The sequence below is a fragment of the Rhinoraja longicauda genome, chromosome 9 (assembly GCF_053455715.1).
Source record: "Rhinoraja longicauda isolate Sanriku21f chromosome 9, sRhiLon1.1, whole genome shotgun sequence".
NCBI classification, from domain to species: Eukaryota; Metazoa; Chordata; class Chondrichthyes; order Rajiformes; family Arhynchobatidae; genus Rhinoraja; species Rhinoraja longicauda.
Window position 1 is genome coordinate 34834970 of NC_135961.1, and position 21736 is coordinate 34856705.

Below are 21736 nucleotides of genomic sequence, written 5' to 3' on the forward strand. Positions count from 1 at the left end.
AGCGGCCCCAGCACCGACCCTTGCGGAACTCCACTAGTCACTGGCAGCCAACCTAAAAAAGTGCCTTTTATTGCAACTCTTTGCCTTCTATCATCCAGCCAACTCACTATCAATGCTAGTATTTTCCCTTTAATACCATGGGCTCCCATCTTCCCTAGCAACCTGACATGCGGCACCTTATCGAAGGCCTGAAAATCTAGGTAAACATCTACCGCCTCCCCTCTGTCGGTCCTGCTATTAACTTCCTCAAAGAACTCCAGCAGATTCATCAGGCAAGATCTTCCCTTCACAAAACCACGCTGACTTCGGCCTATTTTAACGAACTTCTAAGTACTGCTTAACCTCATCCTTTATAATTGATTCTAAAATCTTACCAACCCCCAAAGTCAGGCTAACAGGCCAATAGTTTCCGCTCTTCTGCTTTACTCCCTTCTTGTAGAGCGGGATGATACTCGCAATTTTCCAATCTTCAGGAACCACTCCTAACTAGTTATTCTTGAAATATCGCAACTAATGCCTCCACAATCTCTGAGGCCACCTCCTTCAGAACCCTGTGACTTATCCACCCTCAGACTTTTCAGTTTTCCTAGCACCTAGTTCAAATAGAATTTGTAAATATCAGGTTTTCCAAGTATAAATCTAGCAAGTAACTCCTAAACTAAATACTGCAAAAAAAAAAGTTTGCTTCAGTATGTAGATTTTTTAGTACATTTTTAGTACATTCTACAATTAACTAAATAAGAAAGGTCCTCTTTGTGATTCCCTATGTTGAATTAATTGATCAATGTAGAGACTTATATTGGTTCCATTCTTGCGTGTGGAAAGAGCAGGACAGTGAAACTGATGGAGATGTAACTGCAGCATGAATTAGCATCTTGAAAGAAAGAATATCTTTGATATTTTGTAGTAGCAATATTTTATTTTTCAGATATTACGTTTCATGTGACATTACTAGAATTATGACTGAGCCAGTAATGGGAGTGGACATTTACATGCCAAATGTTTTCTGCTAAGGAATCTGATGAAGAGGAACATTTTAGAGATGTTGATGACAGCGATGAAGATAAATGTGAAGAGAAAATGGTGAACAAATCGCAAGAAGGGATAAAATATGGAGATGCTGGCAAAGAAGAGGAAATGGTTGTTAAGAATAAAACTGCAGCTATAAAACCTCAGTCACCAGTCTCTGGATCATGGTTGCACCATAAGAATCAAGAAGGTAAACAATGTGGATCGGCAAAATATTCTGTATTGTAGGCTTTTCATTATTTCCATATTATTCTGTTTTTATCTATTAAGATTTTTCATTATTTTAGTTTACATGGTGCAAGAAAAAATCTCATCCGCATGTCACTCGACCAGGACCCAAGGAACTGCTGATGTTCATGTCATAGAAGCAGAATTAGGCGATTTGAGTCCTCAAGTCTATTCCGCCATTCAATCATGGCTGATCTATCTTTCCCTTTCAACCCCTTTCTCCTGCCTTCTCCCCGTAACCTTTGACACCCTGATGCTGGAATCTTACATAGAACATAAAGTGCTGGAGTAACTCAGTGGGTCAGGCAGCATCTCTAGAGGTCATGGATAGGTGACATTTTAGATCGGGACCTTTATTCTTATCCTCCAGAAGTGCTGCCTGACCCGCTGAGTTACTCTAGCACTTTATAATCTATCACAACTAGGATTTGCATTGTTGACCAGCGAACCTCCAGTCCCTCTATTCAACAATGCTATATATGAACTTGATTGAACAACTACAGTTTAGTTTAATTTATTGTCACATGCACAGCTTTTGTAGTGTGCAGTCAGTAGAAAGACTATACATGATTACAATCGAGCAATATAAAGTGTAAAGGTAAATGATAAAGGGAATAATGTTTAGTGCAAGGTAAATGTTGATTAAAGATGGTCCAAGAGCCTCCAGTGAGGTCGATAGCAGCTCAGCACTGCTCGCAAGTTGGTGATAGGAGGTTCCATTGCAGTATAATATCCTGCAGAATTCCAGTCATTTGCCAGCACTTGTACAAAAGTGCCTCTTGGTTGAGTTGTTATATCACGATTATCTCTACCTTTGATAAGGAAAAATTCAGCTGAGGCTTACTTCATGATAGAGCATGATTGTTAATACATTTCTGGATCCTAAGTTTGGAGGTGGCCATCTAAATTTCAGTATAATTTGCTTGCAGTTATTGGTGCTGGTGAAAAATATAGCTTCATTAATCGACTGCTCTAGAGCAAAATGCTGCCAGTAATATTAACCACTGTTCCCTGTTTTAGGTGGAAAATGTCTGCAAACCTATGATCCACTCTATAGGAATCCTCTCTCTTGTGGAGCAGACCATGTCGGTCTCTGGGAATTGAAAAAGGTAAAATAACTTCATACCCAATTTAGTGTGACATGATCACATTCGAGGAGTAATATTTTCTTTTTGAAACACAGTGGTGCAGTGAGCCAGTAGAAGGCAGTAGAGTTGCTGCTTTACAGCGCCAGAGACAGGAGTTTGATTCTGACTACTGGTGCCGTCTGTGCAGAGTTTGTACGTTCTCCCTGTGACCGCGTAGGTTTCCTCCAGGTGCTCCTGTTTCCACCCACACTCGCAAAAACGTACACGTTTGTAGGTTAATTGACTTTGGTAACATTGTAAATGGTCTCTAATGTGTGGGATAGAACTAGTGTACGGGGTGATCATTAGTCGGTGTGGGCTCGGTGGGCCAAAAGGCCTGTTTCCATGTTGTGTATCCAAAAATAAAATAAAATAAAATCTAAGCATCGGAGACTGCTCGAAAAGATGAAGGTCCACGGGAACCAGGCAAGTTGTTAAATTGGGTTTTGGGTAGAAGGAAAAACCATTAAACTTGACAAAACCATACTAACTGACAGTTCTGATGTGATTCTTGCCTCTTAAACATCCTCGGAGCGGAGGAGGATGAGGAGAGATCTTCTAGGGGTGTATAAGTTCATGAGGGGGAATAGATAGGGCAGATGCACAGTCTTTTACCCATTGGGGGATCAAGAACCAGGGGACATAGGTTTAAGATGAGAGGGGAAAGATTTAACAGGAACCCGAGGAACAACTTTTTCACACAGTGGGTAGTGGGTATATGGAACGAGCTGCCAGAGGAGGTAGTTGAGGCAGGTACTATCACAACATTTAACAAACATTTGGACAGGTACATGTATAGAAAAGGTTTAGAGGGATATGGGCCAAATGCAGGCAGGTGGGACTAGTATAGATGGGCAAATTGGGCCGAAGGGCCTGTTTTCATGCTGTGTCCTTACTCAATGACTATCTTAATCATTTAGGGAACTCATTAAATTCCTCTTAAAGTATTTTGGTTTTGGATGGGAAAATTGTAAATAAGTACGGCAAAGGGAAGTTTATTTTTTAATCGTAATATTTTGGATTTATTACATTTTCTTTCACACAGTTGAGTGAACATTTTCATCCATCTGTGGCACTCTTTGCAACAACTATCCTGCAGGTAAGGTACTTCTGGTTTGCGTGATTGCTGTTTCTCTGTCTCTTTCCTGTATGTTCTGTCAACAAAATAGTTAATCAGTGACTTTTTAAGAAGTCTGTATTTCCTTTTTAAAGTTGCTAAGATTGCTAAAATATTCCATCAGTATGTTCTCTCCTTTTCAATGTTATTTCCCCCCCGAGAACTGGAGCTCCACAGGCTACAGAAGCACCTTTATTCTTGCATCATTGAATTATTAGACTCCACATAATGTTATAACTCAAGTCCAATCCAAGGGCAAAAAACGTGGCAAGTAGAATTTAATGTAAGGAAATTTGGGCCATACACTTTTTTGAAAGAAATAAAAAGGCAAATTATTATCTAAATGGAGAGTATTTGCAAGTGAATGTTATACAGAGGGATCTACATGCTGTTGTGCATGAGGTAAGAAAGGTTAGAAATGGTTAGAAAGCAAATATCTCCATTGATCTACATTGCACGAGGTAGGGGGCTTAAAAACAGAAGTGTTGTTGGTATGGGCCACACCTGCAATACCGTACACAGTTTTGATGCTCTTTAAAAAAGGATATACTAGCAGTGGAAGCAATCTGCAATAGATGTACTTGGCTAAGAGGGATGAAAGGTTGCTCTGACATGAACAGCTTAAAAAACATTTTGATCTATATTCTTTGTAGTTAACTAAAATGAGAGATGTTATAGAAACAAACAACATCCTAAGTGACAAGGTGGAGTGTTTCCACTCGTGAGAATCTCAACTGAGAGATAATTATACCTATTAACTTTTCTATATAGGGAAGAGTTAGATCAATTTATGAAAGATTGGGAATTGAGAGCTCTATGTAGTTGGTACAGAAAGGAGTAAAGGCTTAGCGTAGACTAGCTATAGGTTAGACCAGGAATAAATAGGATGAATGTACAATATTTTACCCTGAATAGGAATCAAGAACCAGAGTTTAAGGCGCGAGAAGAAAGACTTCATAGGAAAATTAGGCGCAACATTTTCACACAAAGGGTGGTGAGTATATGGAATGAACTGCTAGAGGAGGTAGTTGAGGCAGGTACCTTAACAACATTTAAAAGGCATTTGAACAGGTACATGGATAGGAAAGGTGGAGAGGAATATGGGCAGGTAGGACTAGTGTAGACGAGGCATCTTGGTGAGCCTGAGCAAGTTGTGCCGAAGGGCCTGTTACCATGCTGAATGACGACCAGCTGCTTTTATGTTGAATCAGAGGAGACTTGATATGACCTCCTCTCCTATTTTTGTGGTATTCGCTGTATGAAGTGCAAATAAACACTGCTTGTATGATCTTCCTGTAGGGTAATCACATCCAATATTCTGGAGACCCCCTGCAGGATTTCACATTAATGAGGTTTCTTGATCGCTTTGTGTACAGAAATCCCAAACAGAACAAAGGCAAAGGTAAACAGCATCAGTAACTCAAACCTATTAGCGTTTACATGGAAGTTACTGTTTCATCTTACTGCAATCATGTTTGCATATTATTCTATAATTTAGTTGAGTAATAAGCTTGTGATTATTGTTCTTTGTTATTTTAATTGCAATTTGTGCATTTCCTGTGCATGTGCACCTTGTCTTATTTCACAATTTATATCCTTGGAACAAATGTTTTAGTTTTTATATTTCAGCTGTTTGGTTCCTGGAATCTTCTGTCAGTACACTTTAAGGGTTGGGGTAGGGGATAAGGAAACCCAGTTTGTGGAATTGTATAAAGAATCCTTGTTAATAAGTAAGACTTATTATTCCGTTGGAGCTGGAGACGAGAAATGACCAGGACCAATCAGGGTCGGCCACAAATGATCTCAGGCAGGGCAGTGCCGGGTAGGCCCATTGTTGGTTAAGGAAGGTGTAATCTCAAGAGGGATACAATGTGGTGAACTGTGGAGGAAGGGAAGGGAGTTTTCGTAGAAGTGGTGAGTATTTCGCCACTGGCAAGATGTTATAGGCGATCCGTATACAATAATGCCTTCAAATTAGTGTACTATGGTATTTTGGTGTAGAATGCTTTTTGACCCAAAGTAATTTTTAATGGTGTTCAAAAATGTGCAAAGTATTTGTCCAATTGGTTTATTTCGAACCCCAATAAATATCCCCTTCATTTATACCGTAATTGTGCTCTAATCTGCTAATGTCAACAAGGATTTTCTGAGATTTTGTAAAATTGCCCAATGTTTTCCACATCTTCCCCAGTGATTATTGGAATGCTGGGTGGTTGGAAAACGGCTCATTGTTTGTTAGTCTGGGTGCACTCATTACTTCCATCCTTACATGTTTATTTTTCAGATTATAGTGTTCTCACTACAGTGCATGTTATGTCTTTGCAGGCAACACTGACAGCATTGTGATGCAACCCAAACAGAGACTTCTGTTAAATGATCCACATAAATTGCCAGGTAAATAAATGATAAGTGAATAGTCTTGCTTTGGATATATTCGTTTTAATGCATTATCTTCCTTTTGCATCAGCTTCCATTCAAAGTCTTGAAACACTGCATCTCCTTAAGAATCTTAGGTGTACCAATGAGCACCAAAGTTTTTTGTTAATTAAATTCAATTTGCCAAGCTTATGCTCATCCGACTAGATTTTAACTCCCATTCTCATACTGATCTCTGTCCTGGGCCACCTCCAAGCCTTTTAGAGTGAGGCCACTTGCAAATTGGAGGAACAGCACCTCATATTTCGCTTGGGCAGCATTACAACCCAGTGGTATGAACGTTAATTTCTCTAATTTCAACTAACTCTTGCGTTCCTTTTCACCCTCCCTCACCCTAGTCGTTGTACTGTTCACATCCTTGTATCCCTGTTGATAGCACATCTTGCCCTGCCTCCACTCTTCCTAAGGTCATCTGTTGTAGCCCTATTTTGTGCTGGCCTTCTCTATCTTTCAGTCTGAGGAAGGGTTCCAACCCGAAACGTCACCCATTCCTTTTCTCCAGAGATGCTGCCTGACCAGCTGAGTTACTCCAGTGTTTTGTGTCTATCGTAGATTAATGACCTGAGCTGGGCAAGTGTTAAGTTTAAAAATATTAAATCTAGAACGTAAAGATGGTAGGCATCACCAATGGTGACCGTGAACACTGAATTGTCATTTTTAAAAACAAGTCCACCAAGGAAGAAATCTGTCATCCTTACTTAGTCTGGCCTTTGCCTCCAGGCTTACCCATGAGGTTGGAAAATAATCCCTGCCTTGGCAGGAATATAAATATCATACATAATCAATACATAAAAAGTACATTCGTAAGCATGTGCTTTGTGCTGTGGTGTTGAATTGTGCTGATCAGGAGGTTAAAGTTTTAATGAGTGATCTGTATTAAATTAACTGATTTTTAACTGGAGAATATGAAGAATGACTAAAGAAGACCAGTGTTGGAGTAACTCAGCAGATCAGGCAGCATCTATGGAAAACATGGACGTGATGTTTTTAGTTGGTAACCTTCAGACAGATGAACGTGGGGGTGGGGAAGAAAGCTGGAAGAGAGGTCTGAAGAAGAATCCCGACCCAAAATGTCAATTGTTCAGGTTCTCCTGAAATGCTGCCTCACTCTCTGAGTTACTCCAGTACTTTGCGCCTTCTTTTGTAAACCAGCATCTGCAGTTCCTTGTTTCTGTAAAGAATGACTATTTGGAGATGGTATTAGACAGCAATGAAACTATTTCCTACTGTTCGCGAAGACAAGAAAGACCACATTATTGACCATGGAAGTAGTGTGGAAAAATATTTATAGAAAGTCACAATTTTTTTTTAAAGATCTGGAACATTTTTTTGTAAATTTGTGCTCTGGATAACTCATAGCCACAGACAGCAGTGAAGGCCAAGTCATTGGGTATTTTTAAGGCATAGATTAACAGATTCTTAATTAGTAAGGTTGTCAGGGGTTATGTGGAGAAGACAAGAGAATGGGGTTGAGAGGAAAAGATAGATTAGCCATGATTGAATGGCAGAGTCGACTTGATGGGCCGAATGGCCTAATTCTGCTCCATAAACTTATGAATTGTTTGTGAGAAGGGATGGGATGTATGGAAAAATGTTGTGATGTAGCAGAATCATGTAGAAAATATTTTTTCAGCTAATCATTAAGGCAGATATCTGATGTTTCGGAAACCATTTCCATTAATATATCAGTTAGCAAAAATGATCAATATGATTTTTAAAAAGCTGTTTTGAGTATCACTATCCAGAAATGTTAGGGTACTTTTGCTCAGCATATGAAGACTTTGCACAAGACAACTACAAAATGAACCTCTTAAATATAAATAATAAGAATAAAGGCACAATTGGCTTGACATAGAGATTAGGGATAAAGTAGAGAAGAAATGAAAATTGAAGACTTTGATTTAATAATTAAAGAAAGATTTACCATTTGAACAGCCGATATTTAAAATAACTGCCAAATAAATCTGGAGGGTGGGATGGAATCAAGAGATGATTATGCATTTAGTGGGATAATAAGATCCTTGATTCAGTTCCTAAAAGGTTGGAGGCGCAGATTCAGTACTCGCTTTCAAAAGGTAATTGGATTGATCTTTCAAACGGTCAAATTAAATGATTATTTAGTAAGCCAAGCCAGAAATCATATGATGTGATGTATGAGTTCCTGTGATCTGCTTTAATGATTCTTCCTGGTGTGTTGTGTTTTTCATGTTCTAAAAGCATAGAAGATCTGATCAAACATAGAAAAACAACAGCAACAGGCCTTTCAGCCCACCATGTTTGTGCTGAACATGATGCCAAATTAAACCAATCCTAACTGCTTACCTACTCTGTATTACAGTACAAATGCATTCGCAGTTTGATGCGTTGTATTTATTATTTCATTTCTCTTCAAAATAATTTGCCATAGCATCTAATTTATACTTTATTTAAACTGTGCAAATGAGTTGAATTTTGGATTTAAAATTATGACTTTGTCTAAAGTAGGATTTGAGATTGTTATTAATGTCCATATGGTTTGTAATATCCGCAGTAAATAGTCAGAAATTTATCGAACGGGAGGAGAGCCAGATCCCAGTGGATGAAATATTTTTCCATAGGTAAGTTTGGATTATTTAATGACATTTAGACTTTGGTTAAATGTTATATTATTACATGTAACTAAAAATAATTATGATCAGGCTACATATACAGAGGAACATATAGAGGCAAATAAGGAAAAAAATACTTAAGAACCTTTAGATTATTTGTACTGGGAAAATTTGTATTAGTCCGTAATGCTTAAAAATAGAAACATGAGTTTATATAGCACCTTTCATGACTTCAGGGTGTCAGTGGATGTATTGCATCCATTGAGTAGCTCATGATGTCTAGCTTTTTGTAACGTAGGAAAAGTAGGCAATTTATGAAATTCATTTATTTGATAATGTCCTGCCAATCAGTGTTGGAGCTTTTGGGTGACAGATTGGCTGGGACCATTTTTAATATAAATTTTTTTAACCTTGTACCTGAAAGAATGATCCCAATATAACATTCCCTTGGTGCAGCCCTGGAGTGCCAGCCTAAATCTTCGTGCACAAGTCTCTGGAGTTTGAAAGTGAACTGTCAGCTTGATGACTCAAACATTGTAATGCTACGAAGTTACAAATTGACACAGTGGCGTCCTCGTCTGAATTTCATAGCACCACGAGCAACAAATCTTTGCATTTCTTCAATGGTCTTCTGTTAGGTTCTCATGACAATTCTGTTCCTGCGTTTCATTGTCTAATTATGGTAAACCACTCCTCATAGATACATTGCGGCTTGTTGGTCTGCATGGCAATTAGGCTGAAGGGCCTGTTTCCATACTGTATGACTATGATTCTATTGAAATGCGTATTGAACATGTATAAAATCATGAGGTGAATAAATGGGGTGAATGCAGTCTTTTAACCAGAGTAGAAGAATCGAGAACCAGAGGACATTGGTTTAAAGTAAGAGGGGAATGATTTAATTAGGAACTTAGGTAGCAATGTTTTCACAAAGGGAGTGGTGGGGATAGGGAACACGCTGCTAGAGGAGGTAGTTGAAGCAGGTACTATAACAACATTATAGTGTTGTATCATTGTAAAACAGTGGTACAACTGTACCATTTGGACTGGTACATAGAGATAGGAAGGTTTAGAGAGATATGCGCCAAATGCAGGCAGGTGGAACTAGCTTTGATGGGGCATCTTGGCGGCGTGGACAAGCTGGGCCGAGGGGCCTGTTTCCATGTCCTATTATTGTATGCTTAATTTAGAAATAATTGAATGGATTTTTTACTTTAATTGCATGCAACTAATTGTGCATAGCTTTTAAACCCATATAATTAAAAGCAATGACCCACTATGTTCAACTAGTAGCAATTTGTCAACGCATTCTATTCATTTAATCTGGTCGATATGGGGTAGGTTGAATGTAGTGAATAGATTATGGGTTGCACTTAAGTGGAATTATTGCTGATTCTAGTGGCAGAATTAACAGATCATTTTACGAAACAATGTAAGATCTGAAATACCTAATTATTACATATGAATCTTATTCAGATATTACAAAAAACTTGACGCGACGCAAAAATCACAAAAACTTCGAAGTGAAGCTGTGGAAGATGTGGACGATGATGAGTTTGAGCAAATGCTTGGTAACTTTTATTCATCTATATATTTAAATATTGTGAAGGCGCACAGGGCAGCACAGTGGTAGAATCGCTGCCTTACAGCACCAGAGGCCTGGGTTCAATCCTGGTTAGGATAGTGCTATGTATGCTGATTGGCGTAGACTCGGTGGGCCAAAGGATTTGTTTCCACGCTGTATCTCTAAAGTTTCTAAAATTTTTTTTTTTTTTTGTGTTGTAATTAATAGACTTTCACTTATGTTAAATATGTTTGTAATCCATAGTTCACCTCAAAATGATTAACCGACTATATTGTCTGAAGTACAAGTCAAATATTTAACTTATGCCATTTACCATTTGCAGATTCCGTTGAAGGGGAAAAATATTATAAAAAAATCGAAGACAGTTTAGATTTTGCAAGGTAATGTACAATAAAACTCACTAACACATTTTTACTTTGAGAATATCTATCCTATTCGTTCATCATAACTTCTGGTCCAGATTTTTGTACTGATTAATCTGAACATTAAAGGAAAAAACTGCAGATGCTGGATATCCAAAACAAAAACAGCAAATTCTAAAAGAATCACTCTAAGGATTGCATCACTCTGACAACACATCTATGGAGGGGGAATAAAAATTATATGCTTACCTGAAATAGTTAAATTTGATACTCCGTTCTAAAGGCTTCAATGTACCCAATGGAACTTAGGTAGACCATGGTGTCGGATGTCAAAACCATCCTATCACCAACTAGAGAGCAGTCCTGACCTCCCAGCTACCTCATTGGAGACCCTTAGATTATCTTTAATCGGACTTTATCGTGCACTAAACATTATTCCCTTTATCGTGTATCTGTACACTGTGGACAACTTGACTGTAATCGTGTATAGTCTTTTTGCTGACTGGAAAGGGTTAGCTAAGCAAAAAAGCTTTTCACTATCTTGCAATACACATGACAATAATAAACTAAACGAAACAGAGACCAGAGTGGGTGTGAGGAAGTTATAATAAAGTGACAAAGAATTGGTAGTTCAGAGCCGCCCTTGCTTTCTAAGTGTTCTGCACAGAAGCATGAATTTATATAGAACCTTTCATGACTGCGCTGTACTGATCTATGTTCTCTTATCCCACATATTCAAAGAATCTTCCTCCACGATTGCCACTATTTCAACAGGATTCCACCACTAAACACACACATTCTTCCCCCTCTCCCACCTTCCTTAACTGTGGGGGCCAGCACAGTGCACTACTGGTAGAGCTGTTGCCTCACAGCACCAGAGACTCTAGTTCGATCCTGACCTCGGGTTGCCTGTGTGGAATTTGCCCAAAATGTCTGTGCCAAACATGAGGCCAAAGTAAACAAATTCCACCTACCTGCACAAGATCCATTTCCCTCCATTCCCTGCAGGTCTATATGCATGTTAGAGTACGATGAGTAATATTTCCCAATATTTTTCTCTACATTATTAATTAACTAATATCTGATTGTTGTAATGATAATACATGTAATGGCAACTTCAGTCTTTTCCAATAAAGTCCTTTCCGGTTGCCATTACTTCTCAGGGAGTGGGAGTGAACTTGACGCAAATCAACGGAGAGATATTCCAAACGTATTTTCAGTTTAATTAGTTGTTTATTGAAGTAGTAGTACAAACGGGTCTGTTGCAGGTCTGTATCTCCCCAAGCTTTCAGCTCTTGTCGCAGGTCTGTTGTAGGTCTGGTAAGAATTGTATCTCTCCAAGCTCCCCGTGTCTGACCCCTCCCGTCTCTGCATCTCCAGATATACCACCTAGTTCTGGCTCCTCCCAGTCCATTATGTCCATATATGTATTCATCTCACGACAGCCCCCAAGTGTCCAAAATAATACAGCAAGATATGTAGACAAAATAATATATGCTAAAGCAGTCAGCACAAACACAAATGGCTCCTACAATACAAACTAAAGGGAAAGTAGAATATTAATTGTCAGAGATTAGCAGTATCCAGTACACCAAAGATTTCTCCAGAGATGCTGCCTGACCCGCTGCGTTACTCCAGCACTTTGTGCCTATCCTGTACACCCTTGTCTGGCATTAGCAGAAGACAAAGGGGTACTGTAATGTGTTTTATGCATATCATAAAAGTATAGAAGGAAGGCAAATGACATATTACTTACTGCTTACGCAATTTCACGATACCTATTTCAGAATCTTGTGGTTGTCATCATTGAATGAGGCATTTGAATTTTTTTAAATCACTAACTGTAAAAAAATTGTCTATAATTTTCACAGTAATATGAAACAGAAATCATCAAAAGAAGCAAAAGTAATTGAAAAGGAAGTTGATTCAGACAGTGATAATGATATGAGTAACTTGGAAGATGAAGAAGTATCATTAGGAAGCTTGGATGAGGAAGATTTTGGTGAAATGGTGGGAGAAGACGGTGGTGTATTCATGGACGATCTAGATGATGAAGGTACTATCTGTGTATTCTGCACTGTTGAATGATACCACTTTCCAGTATGGATATACATTTACTCAAGGATTTATTCAACATTTATTCAAGGAAACTAAAGAATGTTAAATCAACTATATTTCTCATATTTGATGGTACTTAATTTCATGCCCACTCTTAACTAGTAAAGTAGGTGTGCAGGCAGCATCCTAATCATGTATACTATTTCCGCTGACTGGTTAGCACACACCAAAAGCTTTTCACTGTACCTATGTACACGTGACAATAAACTAAACTCAAGTATTGCACTAAATATGTTCTACTTTCAAGGTCAGAAAATTGTAAAATGGTGCATTTGCAGTTAACCTTTCTATAAATTCAAACTTCCTCTTATTTGGCCTTGATACTTATGGAATACATGTTGTACAATCAGAACATATATCTTTTAATGGAAAAAACAACCAGAAACAAGATATATAATGCTTTTGTTAATATACAGAGGTTGACAGTGCAGCAACAATGAAGAAAAGTAATAAGCCTGGTAAAAGGAAAAAAAGTGAAGATTTGGATATCTCGAAACACATTACAGGTAAAAAAAAATTACATTACACTGGAATAAAATTGAGGTTGCAAGAATTTTTCTGGAGTTTATACTTTTTTACTAATTTCATTACTCAAATACTGTGTCATCATGCCATAATGGTTATGTATGAATACGCTGTGAGGGTGGATCATGATGTGTGATTTGACTGTGGTGTACCAAGCTTCACCCTGCCCTCGCCAGCTGCTGGATGAAAGTCTGTGCCTGAATCTTGAACTATTTAGTACTGCTATTAGTCCTTCGGCTAAGATGAGCAATCAATCAATGTAGACACAAGAGACTAGAGACTATTGATGAAGAAACTAATGCTGGAGTAACTGTCAGGCAAGATCTGTGGAGGGAAATGGACAGACTTTTCAGGTCAGAACCTTTATTCAAACTACAGACGTTTCAGGTCGGGACCCTTGTACGTCTATTTCCCTCTGCTGCTGACCGGTTGAGTTCCTACAGTAATTTTTTTGCCCTATTTCAACTTTTCTAAAGAATTTCATAATGACCTGTCTGTTACAGGAAAGAAACAGAAAAGGGGTTTTAAGAATGACGCCGATATGTTTGCTGCAGCTGAAGAGGTAAGTACTACAGTGTCCTTTTAAAATTGTTTACATAAGGTGACAATTATCACTGCAACAGTCCTCGACCTTGCTTTAGTTTAGGCAGCTTTTCTGTGCACGTGTAATTCTGGTCCACGTTGCATAAGGATTTGGAACACTTAAGTGTAGTTTAGAGATACAGTTTGGAAATAGGCCCTTTGGCTCATCTTGGATCATCGAGTCCGCACCAGCCATCAATCAAACGTGGACATTAGTTCTGTTATTTTGTTTATGCATCCACTCCGTACAGACAATTATCCATTTCACATAGGCTAATTAACCTACAAACTACATCTTTTTTAGGATGTGGAAGGAAACCCATGTGGTCATAGAGAACATGCGAACTCCACACAGACGGCACCCGTGTCAGGATCAAACCCTGGTCTCTAGTGCTGTGAGACAGCAGCTCAACCAAATGCACCACCGTGCATCTAACCAAGTTAGACTTGGTTCTTATTTCTGTTTTCTACTGCACAACCGCCATCAGCTGGGCTATCACGTGCAGGTTTCACTCACATGGGTACTGGTTGCAAAAAGGTTATTTAGATTTTTATGTGGGCAAGTTTGGTGAGATGATCCATGTCCAAGTTGTCGAGCTGTGACTTGAAGAGTGACAAGGTTGGTGCACATCTGGTGGTGTCTGGGATAGTCCATGGATATAGTGACTACAGGTAGCTATTTTTGTTTGCTCTAATTCTAGTATAAATGAAGTGACTTGAGGACTGTTTTGTAGATTTCTGGGTATTGGATTGAATAAAGTGAGATATGTTACTGAGAATGATGATGAGATGAGTTTCTTTGTAGACAGTACATAAGCGGGCTTTAGTGCATCTTGACTCCAGCGACTCTCAGCCCAGGCGATTTAACATATCGGAGACACTTGACTGTCTTGAGTAGTCGTCACAAACAAACCGTGCTGCATGCCTCTGAACCTTGTCAAGGGTATCAATGGTACTTTTCTGGTGAGGGTCCCATATTGTCTGGCAATATTCCAACAGTGTGCAGACAAGTGTTTTGTACGTTACCTCCTTTGTTAGTTTGTCACAACCGGATAAATTTCTCCGGAGAAGGCCCAAAGTTCTGTTTGCTTTTGTGGCAATCTAGTTTATGTGTCTGTTCCAGGCTAGGCCAGATGTGTCTTTTACAGGCTAGGCCAGATGTGAGTTCAACTCCCAGGTATGGGTGGTGATCAACTTCTTTAAGCAGGTTATCTCCCATCTTGTACTGGTTTATGATCGGCTTTACTTTATGAGTAACTCTCATGGAAAAGCATTTGGTGTAATTGAAACCCATTTGCCAAATGGTTTCCCAATTGTATAGTTAGACTTGGACTAGGTTCAATTAAGAAAGATGCTGAATAAACCTTAGTCAAACAACATGGAAACAGGCTGCTCAGCCCAACTTGCCAGCACCAACAACCAATATGTCCCATCTACTCTAGTGCCACCTGCCTGTATTTGGCCCATATCCCTCTAAACTTGTCCTATCAATGTGCCTGTCTAATTGTTTAAGCGTTGCAATAGACCCTGCCTCTGGCAGCTCATTCCATACACCCACCATCCTTTATGTGAAAATGTTACTCCCTCGGATTTCTATTAAATCTAACCCCCTTCACCTTAAACATATATCGTTTGGTCCTCGTTTCACTTAGTCTGGGCAAGAGACTCTGTGCGTTTACCTGATCTATTCCTCTCATGATTTTATGCACCTCCATAAGATCATCCCTCATGCTCCTGCCTCTAAGGTTTAGAGTCCTAGCCTGCTCAACCTCCCCCTATAGCTCAGATCCTTGAGTCCTGGCAACATCCTCGTAAAGTATCCACTTGTAGTAAGTACATTATTTTGTAGCAATAATTTTATTTGAAGTGGCTTTAATCATTTTTTTTCTCTTTCTAAAGTTTGGTTGCCTACTTGATGAAAATGCAGGATCAAAATTTGACAACATTGGAATCAATGCAATGGCAAACAAAGATAAAGCGAGTAAGTAACTGACAGTAACTTTAGTTGAAAGTCTCAGCATGTAAGATGTAGTAAACACAATATGCATGGATCAACATCCTCATCCTACTTGACCTCAGCGCCGCCTTTGACACCATAAATCACTCCATTCTCCTCACCCGACTTGAAACCTCCCTTAACATCACCGGCACAGCCCTATCCTGGTTTAAATCTTACCTCTCTGACAGACACCAGTTCATCTCCATTAACAACTGTAAATCCCCCACCGCTCCCCTCCCCCAAGGTGTCCCCCAAGGCTCAGTCCTTGGCCCCCTCCTCTTCATCCTCTACCTGTTCCCCCTTGGTCAATTAATCCGCCGTCATGGTCTCAACTTCCACTGCTTCGCCGATGATATCCAGCTCCTCATCTCCACCAAATCAATCTCCTCCACCACACACTCTACACTGACAAACTGCATTACTGAAATAAAATCTTGGCTTCAATCAAACTTCCTCAAACTCAATTGCAACAAATCTGAAATCATCATCATTGGTCCAAAAATGCTCACCAAATCCACCCAAAACTTCATCCTCAACATTGATGGTCTCCCAGTATCCACCTCACCTCACATCCGGAATCTTGGAATCATCCTTGATCAAACCCTCTCCTTCGACAAACACATCAAACACATCACAAAGACAGCCTTCTTCCACCTCAAAAACATTGCCCGTCTCCGTCCATCCCTCTCCTCCACAGCTGCAGAAACCCTCATCCACGCCTTCATCACCTCCCGTCTGGACTACTGCAACAGCCTCCTCTATGGCGCACCCTCAAAAATCATCAATAAACTTCAATACATTCAAAACTCCGCTGCCCGTCTACTCACACACACCTCGATCCGTGACCATATCACCCCCGTCCTTTATAAACTCCACTGGCTCCCCATCCCCCAGAGAATCCAGTACAAAATCCTCCTCATAACCTACAAAGCCCTCCATAACCTGGCCCCATCCTACCTGACCGACCTCCTCCACAGGCACACTCCCACCTGCACCCTCCGCTCTGCCGCTGCCAATCTCCTATCCCCCCACATCCGGACTAAACTCAGATCCTGGGGGGACAGGGCTTTCTCCATCGCTGCTCCCACCCTATGGAACTCACTACCCCAAACCGTTAGAGACTCCCCCACACTCACCACATTCAAAACATCGCTGAAGTCTCACCTGTTCAGCACTGCCTTCAACCACTGAAGGTCACCTCACCTACTGTCTCCTTTCTCTGTTCATTTATTTATTTACTTATTTATCTATTTATTAATTTCCCTATGTTCTCAAAATCTCTGTAAAGCGTCTTTGAGTATATGAAAAGCGCTATATAATTAAAATGTATTATTATTATGGATCACAATATGCACGAGGACTGCATGATGTTTAAACAAAAATTTATTACATTATATCCGTTTCCTTTTTTAAATCTGTTTGTTTTTGAACAATGTATTTACATTTGTGAAAATCAGATCATTTATTTTATTTTATCAAGAGAAGACATCCTGCCACTTTGATAAATTTTAGTCATGTTGGGCAAACTTACCCATGCAGAAAATTGTGGTTCACTACTAAGTCTAAAAACATGTATTGCTTGCCGCTCCCAGGTGTAAAGCAGCTACAGTGGGAATCTGACCGTGACGCCTGGATCAGAGGCAGAGATACACGTACACTCCGAAGGCAGAAGAACAAGTTCAGGGCCAGGGGGCTGAAAAATAAGCAGACAAGATTTTTAAAGAAGAAGAAATGAACAATTTTTTTACGAGATCAGACGTAGTAGACTTTATACTTACATAATTATTGATTATGCTTGCTGGACCAGGTTTCCTGATCAATTTCTCTAGCTCCATAAATTCCTGCCCATTCATTGGATTTATAATAAACTGAAAAGTGTAAACAATTTATTTTGAATTAATAAATTAAATGATGGATTTATCTGCATATTTTCTATCTTTTAAGCTGCCCACGGTTAATAAAGAAAAGGCACAATACTGCGGATAGATTTTTCAGTTTTGCATGAATGATTGAGGGTTGAGATAAAATGCTATAGATTTAAAGTACATAAATAATTGAGGAATAAGTATTATGGAACAAGTTGCCAGAGGAGGTAGTTGATGCAGTTACTATAGGCAAAGACATTGTGGGCTGAAAGGCCTATTCTGGTGGTGTTCTGTACCATGTTCAAAATTTCTGGGCTGTTTGACTTATATTGAGCGATAACAGCATTTAAAGGACACTTGGCAGGTACGTGAATAGGAAATGTTTAGAGGGAATATGGCCAAAATGTAGGCAAATGGAACTAGCTTAGATGGGGCATATTGGTCAGCATGGACAATTTGGCAGAAGGGCTTGTTTCCATGCAATATGACTCTGTCACCCAGAGGAAACCTCAGTGGGGGGGCCATAGGGAGTGTTGTAGGGCAGAGAGATCGAGTAGTGTCACAAGTAGATAGGGTGGTCACAGGAAGAGCTTGCAAACTCAACACACATAGCACCCCAGGTCAGGATCGAACCCAGGTCTCTAATGCTGTGAGGCAGCAGCTCCACCAGCTGCGTCACCATGCTATATTTTCAGCTCATTTCAGGAAAACATGGAAGCAGTCATTGAATGATAAGGAGGTTAGAATCATAACTGTTCGTACATTGTGTGCTAGTGTAGAACACAGATGAGAAAGTCTATTTTATATTTTCTATATATTAACAAAAATTACAAGCACGTACACTTTAATTTTGGATCTTTCCTTACAATCTTGATTTTTTAAAAATTCTGTGTAAACTTATGATGGATGCAGTCCCAAATTAAAATGCTACTTGGAGACTTCCAAACAAGGCATAAACGTGTAATAGTTCTCACCTTCTAAAATGGAGGGAAACCTTCTGTTTACTTTATATCTGAACTCTGGAAGATAAATGCATGTTCACAGTACATTGCTTTAAACTGCAATTAAAATACTGTATAAAATCTCCCAAGAATAGTTAATGGAGAAGAATGGCTAATGGAGTTCAATGCAGGTAAGTGTGAGGTGTTGCATTTTGGGAAGTCAAACCAGGGCAGGATGTTCAGTCAGTGGGAGGGCTGCAGGGAGTGTTGTAGGGCAGAGGGATCGAGTAGTGTCACAGGTAGATAGGGTGGTCAAGGGGGCTTTTGGTATATTGGCCTTCATCAGTCAGTTTAGTGTAGAAGTTTAGATGTCATGTTACAGTTTTACAATATGTTGGTACGGCCACATTTAAGGTATTGTGTTCAAGTTTATCACCCTGTTATAAGAAGGATGCCATTAAGCTGGAAAGAATGCAGAAAGGATTTACGAGGATGCTGCCAGGACTCGAGGGTGTGAACTATAGGGAGAGATTGGGCAAGCTAGGACTTTACTCCTTTGAGCACCGGAGGATAAAGGGTGATCTTATGGAGGTGTATTAAATCATGAGGGGAATACATAGGAGAATGTATTTTACCCAGGGTAGGGAAATCAAGAACCAGAGGACATAGGTTTAAGATGAGGAGGGGGAAACATAATAGGAACCTGAGGTGCAACTTTTTCACACATAGGTATATAGAACAAGCTGCTCGTGAAGGTAGTTGAGGCAAGTACCATTAAAAAAAATAAAAAAATTAAGACAATTCCACGCTACTAGGGATAGGAAAGGTTTAGAGGGATATCAATCAGATGAGACATTTTGACTGACATGGACAAGTTGGGTTGAAGGGCCTATTTTCCTGTTATATCCCTCTTTAAAAACATGTTCCGATAAGTCCCTTTTATTTTGAAAATCTATTAAAACATCAGAATTGCATTTTCTAAATTTGGATTTATAGCTGGGAAGTAACAGGTCCGGTTAAATCTGGCATGAACTGTAATCAATTTTTTCTCTGAGTAATTCTGCTACCTATCTGATGTGGCAGGGTGTCTCCATGTCATAGTGGAGAAGCCAGCTTGTGCTTAAGATCCTGAGAGGTAAACTGGAGCTATACTCCTGGAAGGGTCACCCATAGCGGGCAGGTTGGTCCCAGCGAGCCACGGCCATACCCCGACAGCAGGCCTGGTTCACCCGCCACAAAACCGGGAACCCGCCTGGAACACGAGCCTCTACAAGTTTAATTAACAGAACAATAGTAATTCCAATTTAATGGGTTTTTGGCATGTAAATAAAGGAAGGCTGTGGAGGCCAAGTCAGTGGATATTTTTAAGGCAGAGATTGATAGATTCTTGAATAGTATGGGTTTCAGGGGAGAAGGCAGGAGGAGAATGGGGTGGAGAGGGAAAGACAAATCAGCCATGATTGAATAGGAAAAAAAACTGCAGATGCTGGTTTAAATCGAAGGTAGACACAAAATGCTGGAGTAACTCAGCGGGTCAGGCAGCATCTCGGGAGAGAAGGAATGGGTGATGTTTCAGGTCGAGACCCTTCTTCAGACATCAGTCTGAAGAAGGGTCTCGACCCGAAACATCACCCATTCCTTCTCTCCCGAGATGCTGCCTGACCCGCTGAGTTACTCCAGCATTTTGTCTAGCCACGATTGAATGGCGGAGTAGACTTGATGGGCCAAATAACCTAATTCTGCTCCTCTCACTTATGATTCATAAAGCAGTCTTTCTTACCTTGACTTGCATTCATCCTATGAAACAACCAGTAGGCTCCTGCTACACCGACAAGTTCCAAGAATAGAACTCCCTTAAAAAGTCGCCTTGCTACTGGTTCCATAGTTTTAGGTCCCATTTTTCAAAAAATGATGCGAGTGTCTGTAAATAAATTGTACAGGTTTATTAGACTTTGGAGAATGATGTGTTAAGAATGCATTAGGTGCTTAATTGTATGCATCTAAATGGCTGGCCAAAGTTTACCAAAATGATGTCTGGATTAGATGATATTATCTATAGGGTGAGGTTGGACAGACTTTGATTGTTTTCTCTGGAACACCAGAGATTGCAGGGAAACCTGATAGAAGTGTATAAAATTATGAGGCAAATATAGGGTTGGCAGTCTGAACGTTGTTCCCAGGATAGAAAAATCAAATACTTGAGGGCATAACTTTAAGGTGAGAAGGTCAAACTTGAAATGAGATGTGCAGGGCAATTTCTTTTACACACAGAGGGTGGATGAAGCAGACACGTTAATAGCATTTCAAAGACTTTTGAAATGGGCATATGGTTACACCCTTTTGATATTTTTTTGTCTCCAAAGAGACTGCTCGACCCGCTGAGTACCTCCAGCTTGAGACTCATGACAACTGATTTCGCAGGCCATGGCCTGCGACACTGGCCACTTGGCCCCCCTCGACAACAGGCCCGAGACACGGACATTTCAATACCCGCTCTACATTCCCTAATACCCAGAGTGAAGAGTTCGCGGCTTCTTTCTACAGGCCGGTAATTTTAATGATGCACGGCGGCGGCAACAGCAGCAGGAGGAGGACCCACTTCCCGGGACACCCTGCGCTGACGATACCGCGTCCGCCACCCGTGCCGGATACCGTACAACGCGCATGCATTCGCATATTTCAACAAGATTTACCCCCACAAGAATCTTATTTCAAACACTAAGGGATCCAAACATTGCTAAATGCATATTGAACTGAATTGTTCCACGAAAATGTTCAGTAGCACTGTATAAATGCAAGACTTTGTGTTATGTTTATTCTGTCATAATACTGAGAGACAGGTGCAGAAAGTAACAGCTCTGCTCTCCCACGAGTGCTGAGCGCAGTCAGTGTTGTCCGGCCGACTGGGTTCAGGCCAAAGCCCTGCCAGCGTTGCCAGGCCAACCAGGTCCGGCCAGCGTTGCCCGGCCGACCGGGCCCGGTCGCGACGCAGCTTTAAGAGGCCCCGGAGGCGGGGCTGAAACCACGGCGAAGATGGCGGAAGACACGTCGCGGTACCTGAGCGGGGACTATTATCCCCGCAAATTCGGGCCCAAGCCCGACGTGGTGCCTTCGGGGGTGACCGAGAGGAAGGTATCTCCGTTCGGCATCGGGCTGGACAAGCCGGACATGGTGGCGGTGGATGTGGTGAACGTGCAGGAGGAGGAAGGTGAGAATGAGGAGGAACGGAATGCA

The 21736-nt window shown here is 40.3% G+C and overlaps 3 protein-coding genes across 5 annotated transcripts in view; 2 read left to right on the plus strand and 1 right to left on the minus strand.

Annotated features, from left to right (window-relative positions):
- Positions 1-17594, plus strand: part of cebpz (CCAAT enhancer binding protein zeta) — a 23917-nt gene extending 6323 nt beyond the window's left edge. Inside the window, exons 4-16 of the mRNA XM_078405095.1 lie at positions 1015-1219; positions 2278-2366; positions 3430-3483; positions 4801-4903; positions 5827-5895; positions 8468-8534; positions 10002-10096; positions 10433-10490; positions 12344-12528; positions 13007-13096; positions 13619-13677; positions 15597-15678; positions 17289-17594. Coding sequence (XP_078261221.1) covers positions 1015-1219; positions 2278-2366; positions 3430-3483; positions 4801-4903; positions 5827-5895; positions 8468-8534; positions 10002-10096; positions 10433-10490; positions 12344-12528; positions 13007-13096; positions 13619-13677; positions 15597-15678; positions 17289-17431 — 1299 coding nt within the window. The 3' untranslated portion in view covers positions 17432-17594. The remainder of the gene's footprint in view (positions 1-1014; positions 1220-2277; positions 2367-3429; positions 3484-4800; positions 4904-5826; positions 5896-8467; positions 8535-10001; positions 10097-10432; positions 10491-12343; positions 12529-13006; positions 13097-13618; positions 13678-15596; positions 15679-17288) is intronic.
- On the minus strand, positions 16912-21483 carry LOC144596594 (protein CEBPZOS-like). Of its 3 annotated transcripts, none has more exons than XM_078405102.1 (5): positions 21196-21483; positions 20283-20423; positions 18536-18580; positions 17475-17564; positions 16912-17389 (listed from the first exon to the last, which is right to left on the minus strand). In XM_078405102.1, the coding sequence occupies exons 2-4, from the start codon at positions 20398-20400 to the stop codon at positions 17479-17481; spliced, it is 249 nt and encodes an 82-aa protein (XP_078261228.1). In that variant the 5' UTR covers positions 20401-20423; positions 21196-21483; the 3' UTR covers positions 16912-17389; positions 17475-17478. The 3 variants fall into 3 exon arrangements, with proteins under 3 accessions (XP_078261228.1, XP_078261227.1, XP_078261229.1); XM_078405101.1 differs by lacking the exon at positions 21196-21483 and adding an exon at positions 21014-21181; XM_078405103.1 differs by lacking the exon at positions 21196-21483 and adding an exon at positions 20889-21009.
- Positions 21167-21736, plus strand: part of slc30a6 (solute carrier family 30 member 6) — a 117443-nt gene continuing 116873 nt past the window's right edge. Inside the window, exon 1 of the mRNA XM_078405096.1 lies at positions 21167-21710. Coding sequence (XP_078261222.1) covers positions 21536-21710 — 175 coding nt within the window. The 5' untranslated portion in view covers positions 21167-21535. The remainder of the gene's footprint in view (positions 21711-21736) is intronic.

Excerpts from the sequence above, each read along its gene's own strand:
- LOC144596594 (XM_078405102.1), bottom strand. The coding sequence starts at position 20,400 with ATGGGACCTAAAACTATGGAACCAGTAGCAAGGCGACTTTTTAAGGGA. Across the intron at positions 18,581-20,282 it reads TAGGATGAATGCAAGTCAAG|AGTTCAGATATAAAGTAAAC; the intron begins GTAAGAAAGACT and ends TTTATCTTCCAG. Across the intron at positions 17,565-18,535 it reads GTTTCCCTCCATTTTAGAAG|TTTATTATAAATCCAATGAA; the intron begins GTGAGAACTATT and ends TACACTTTTCAG.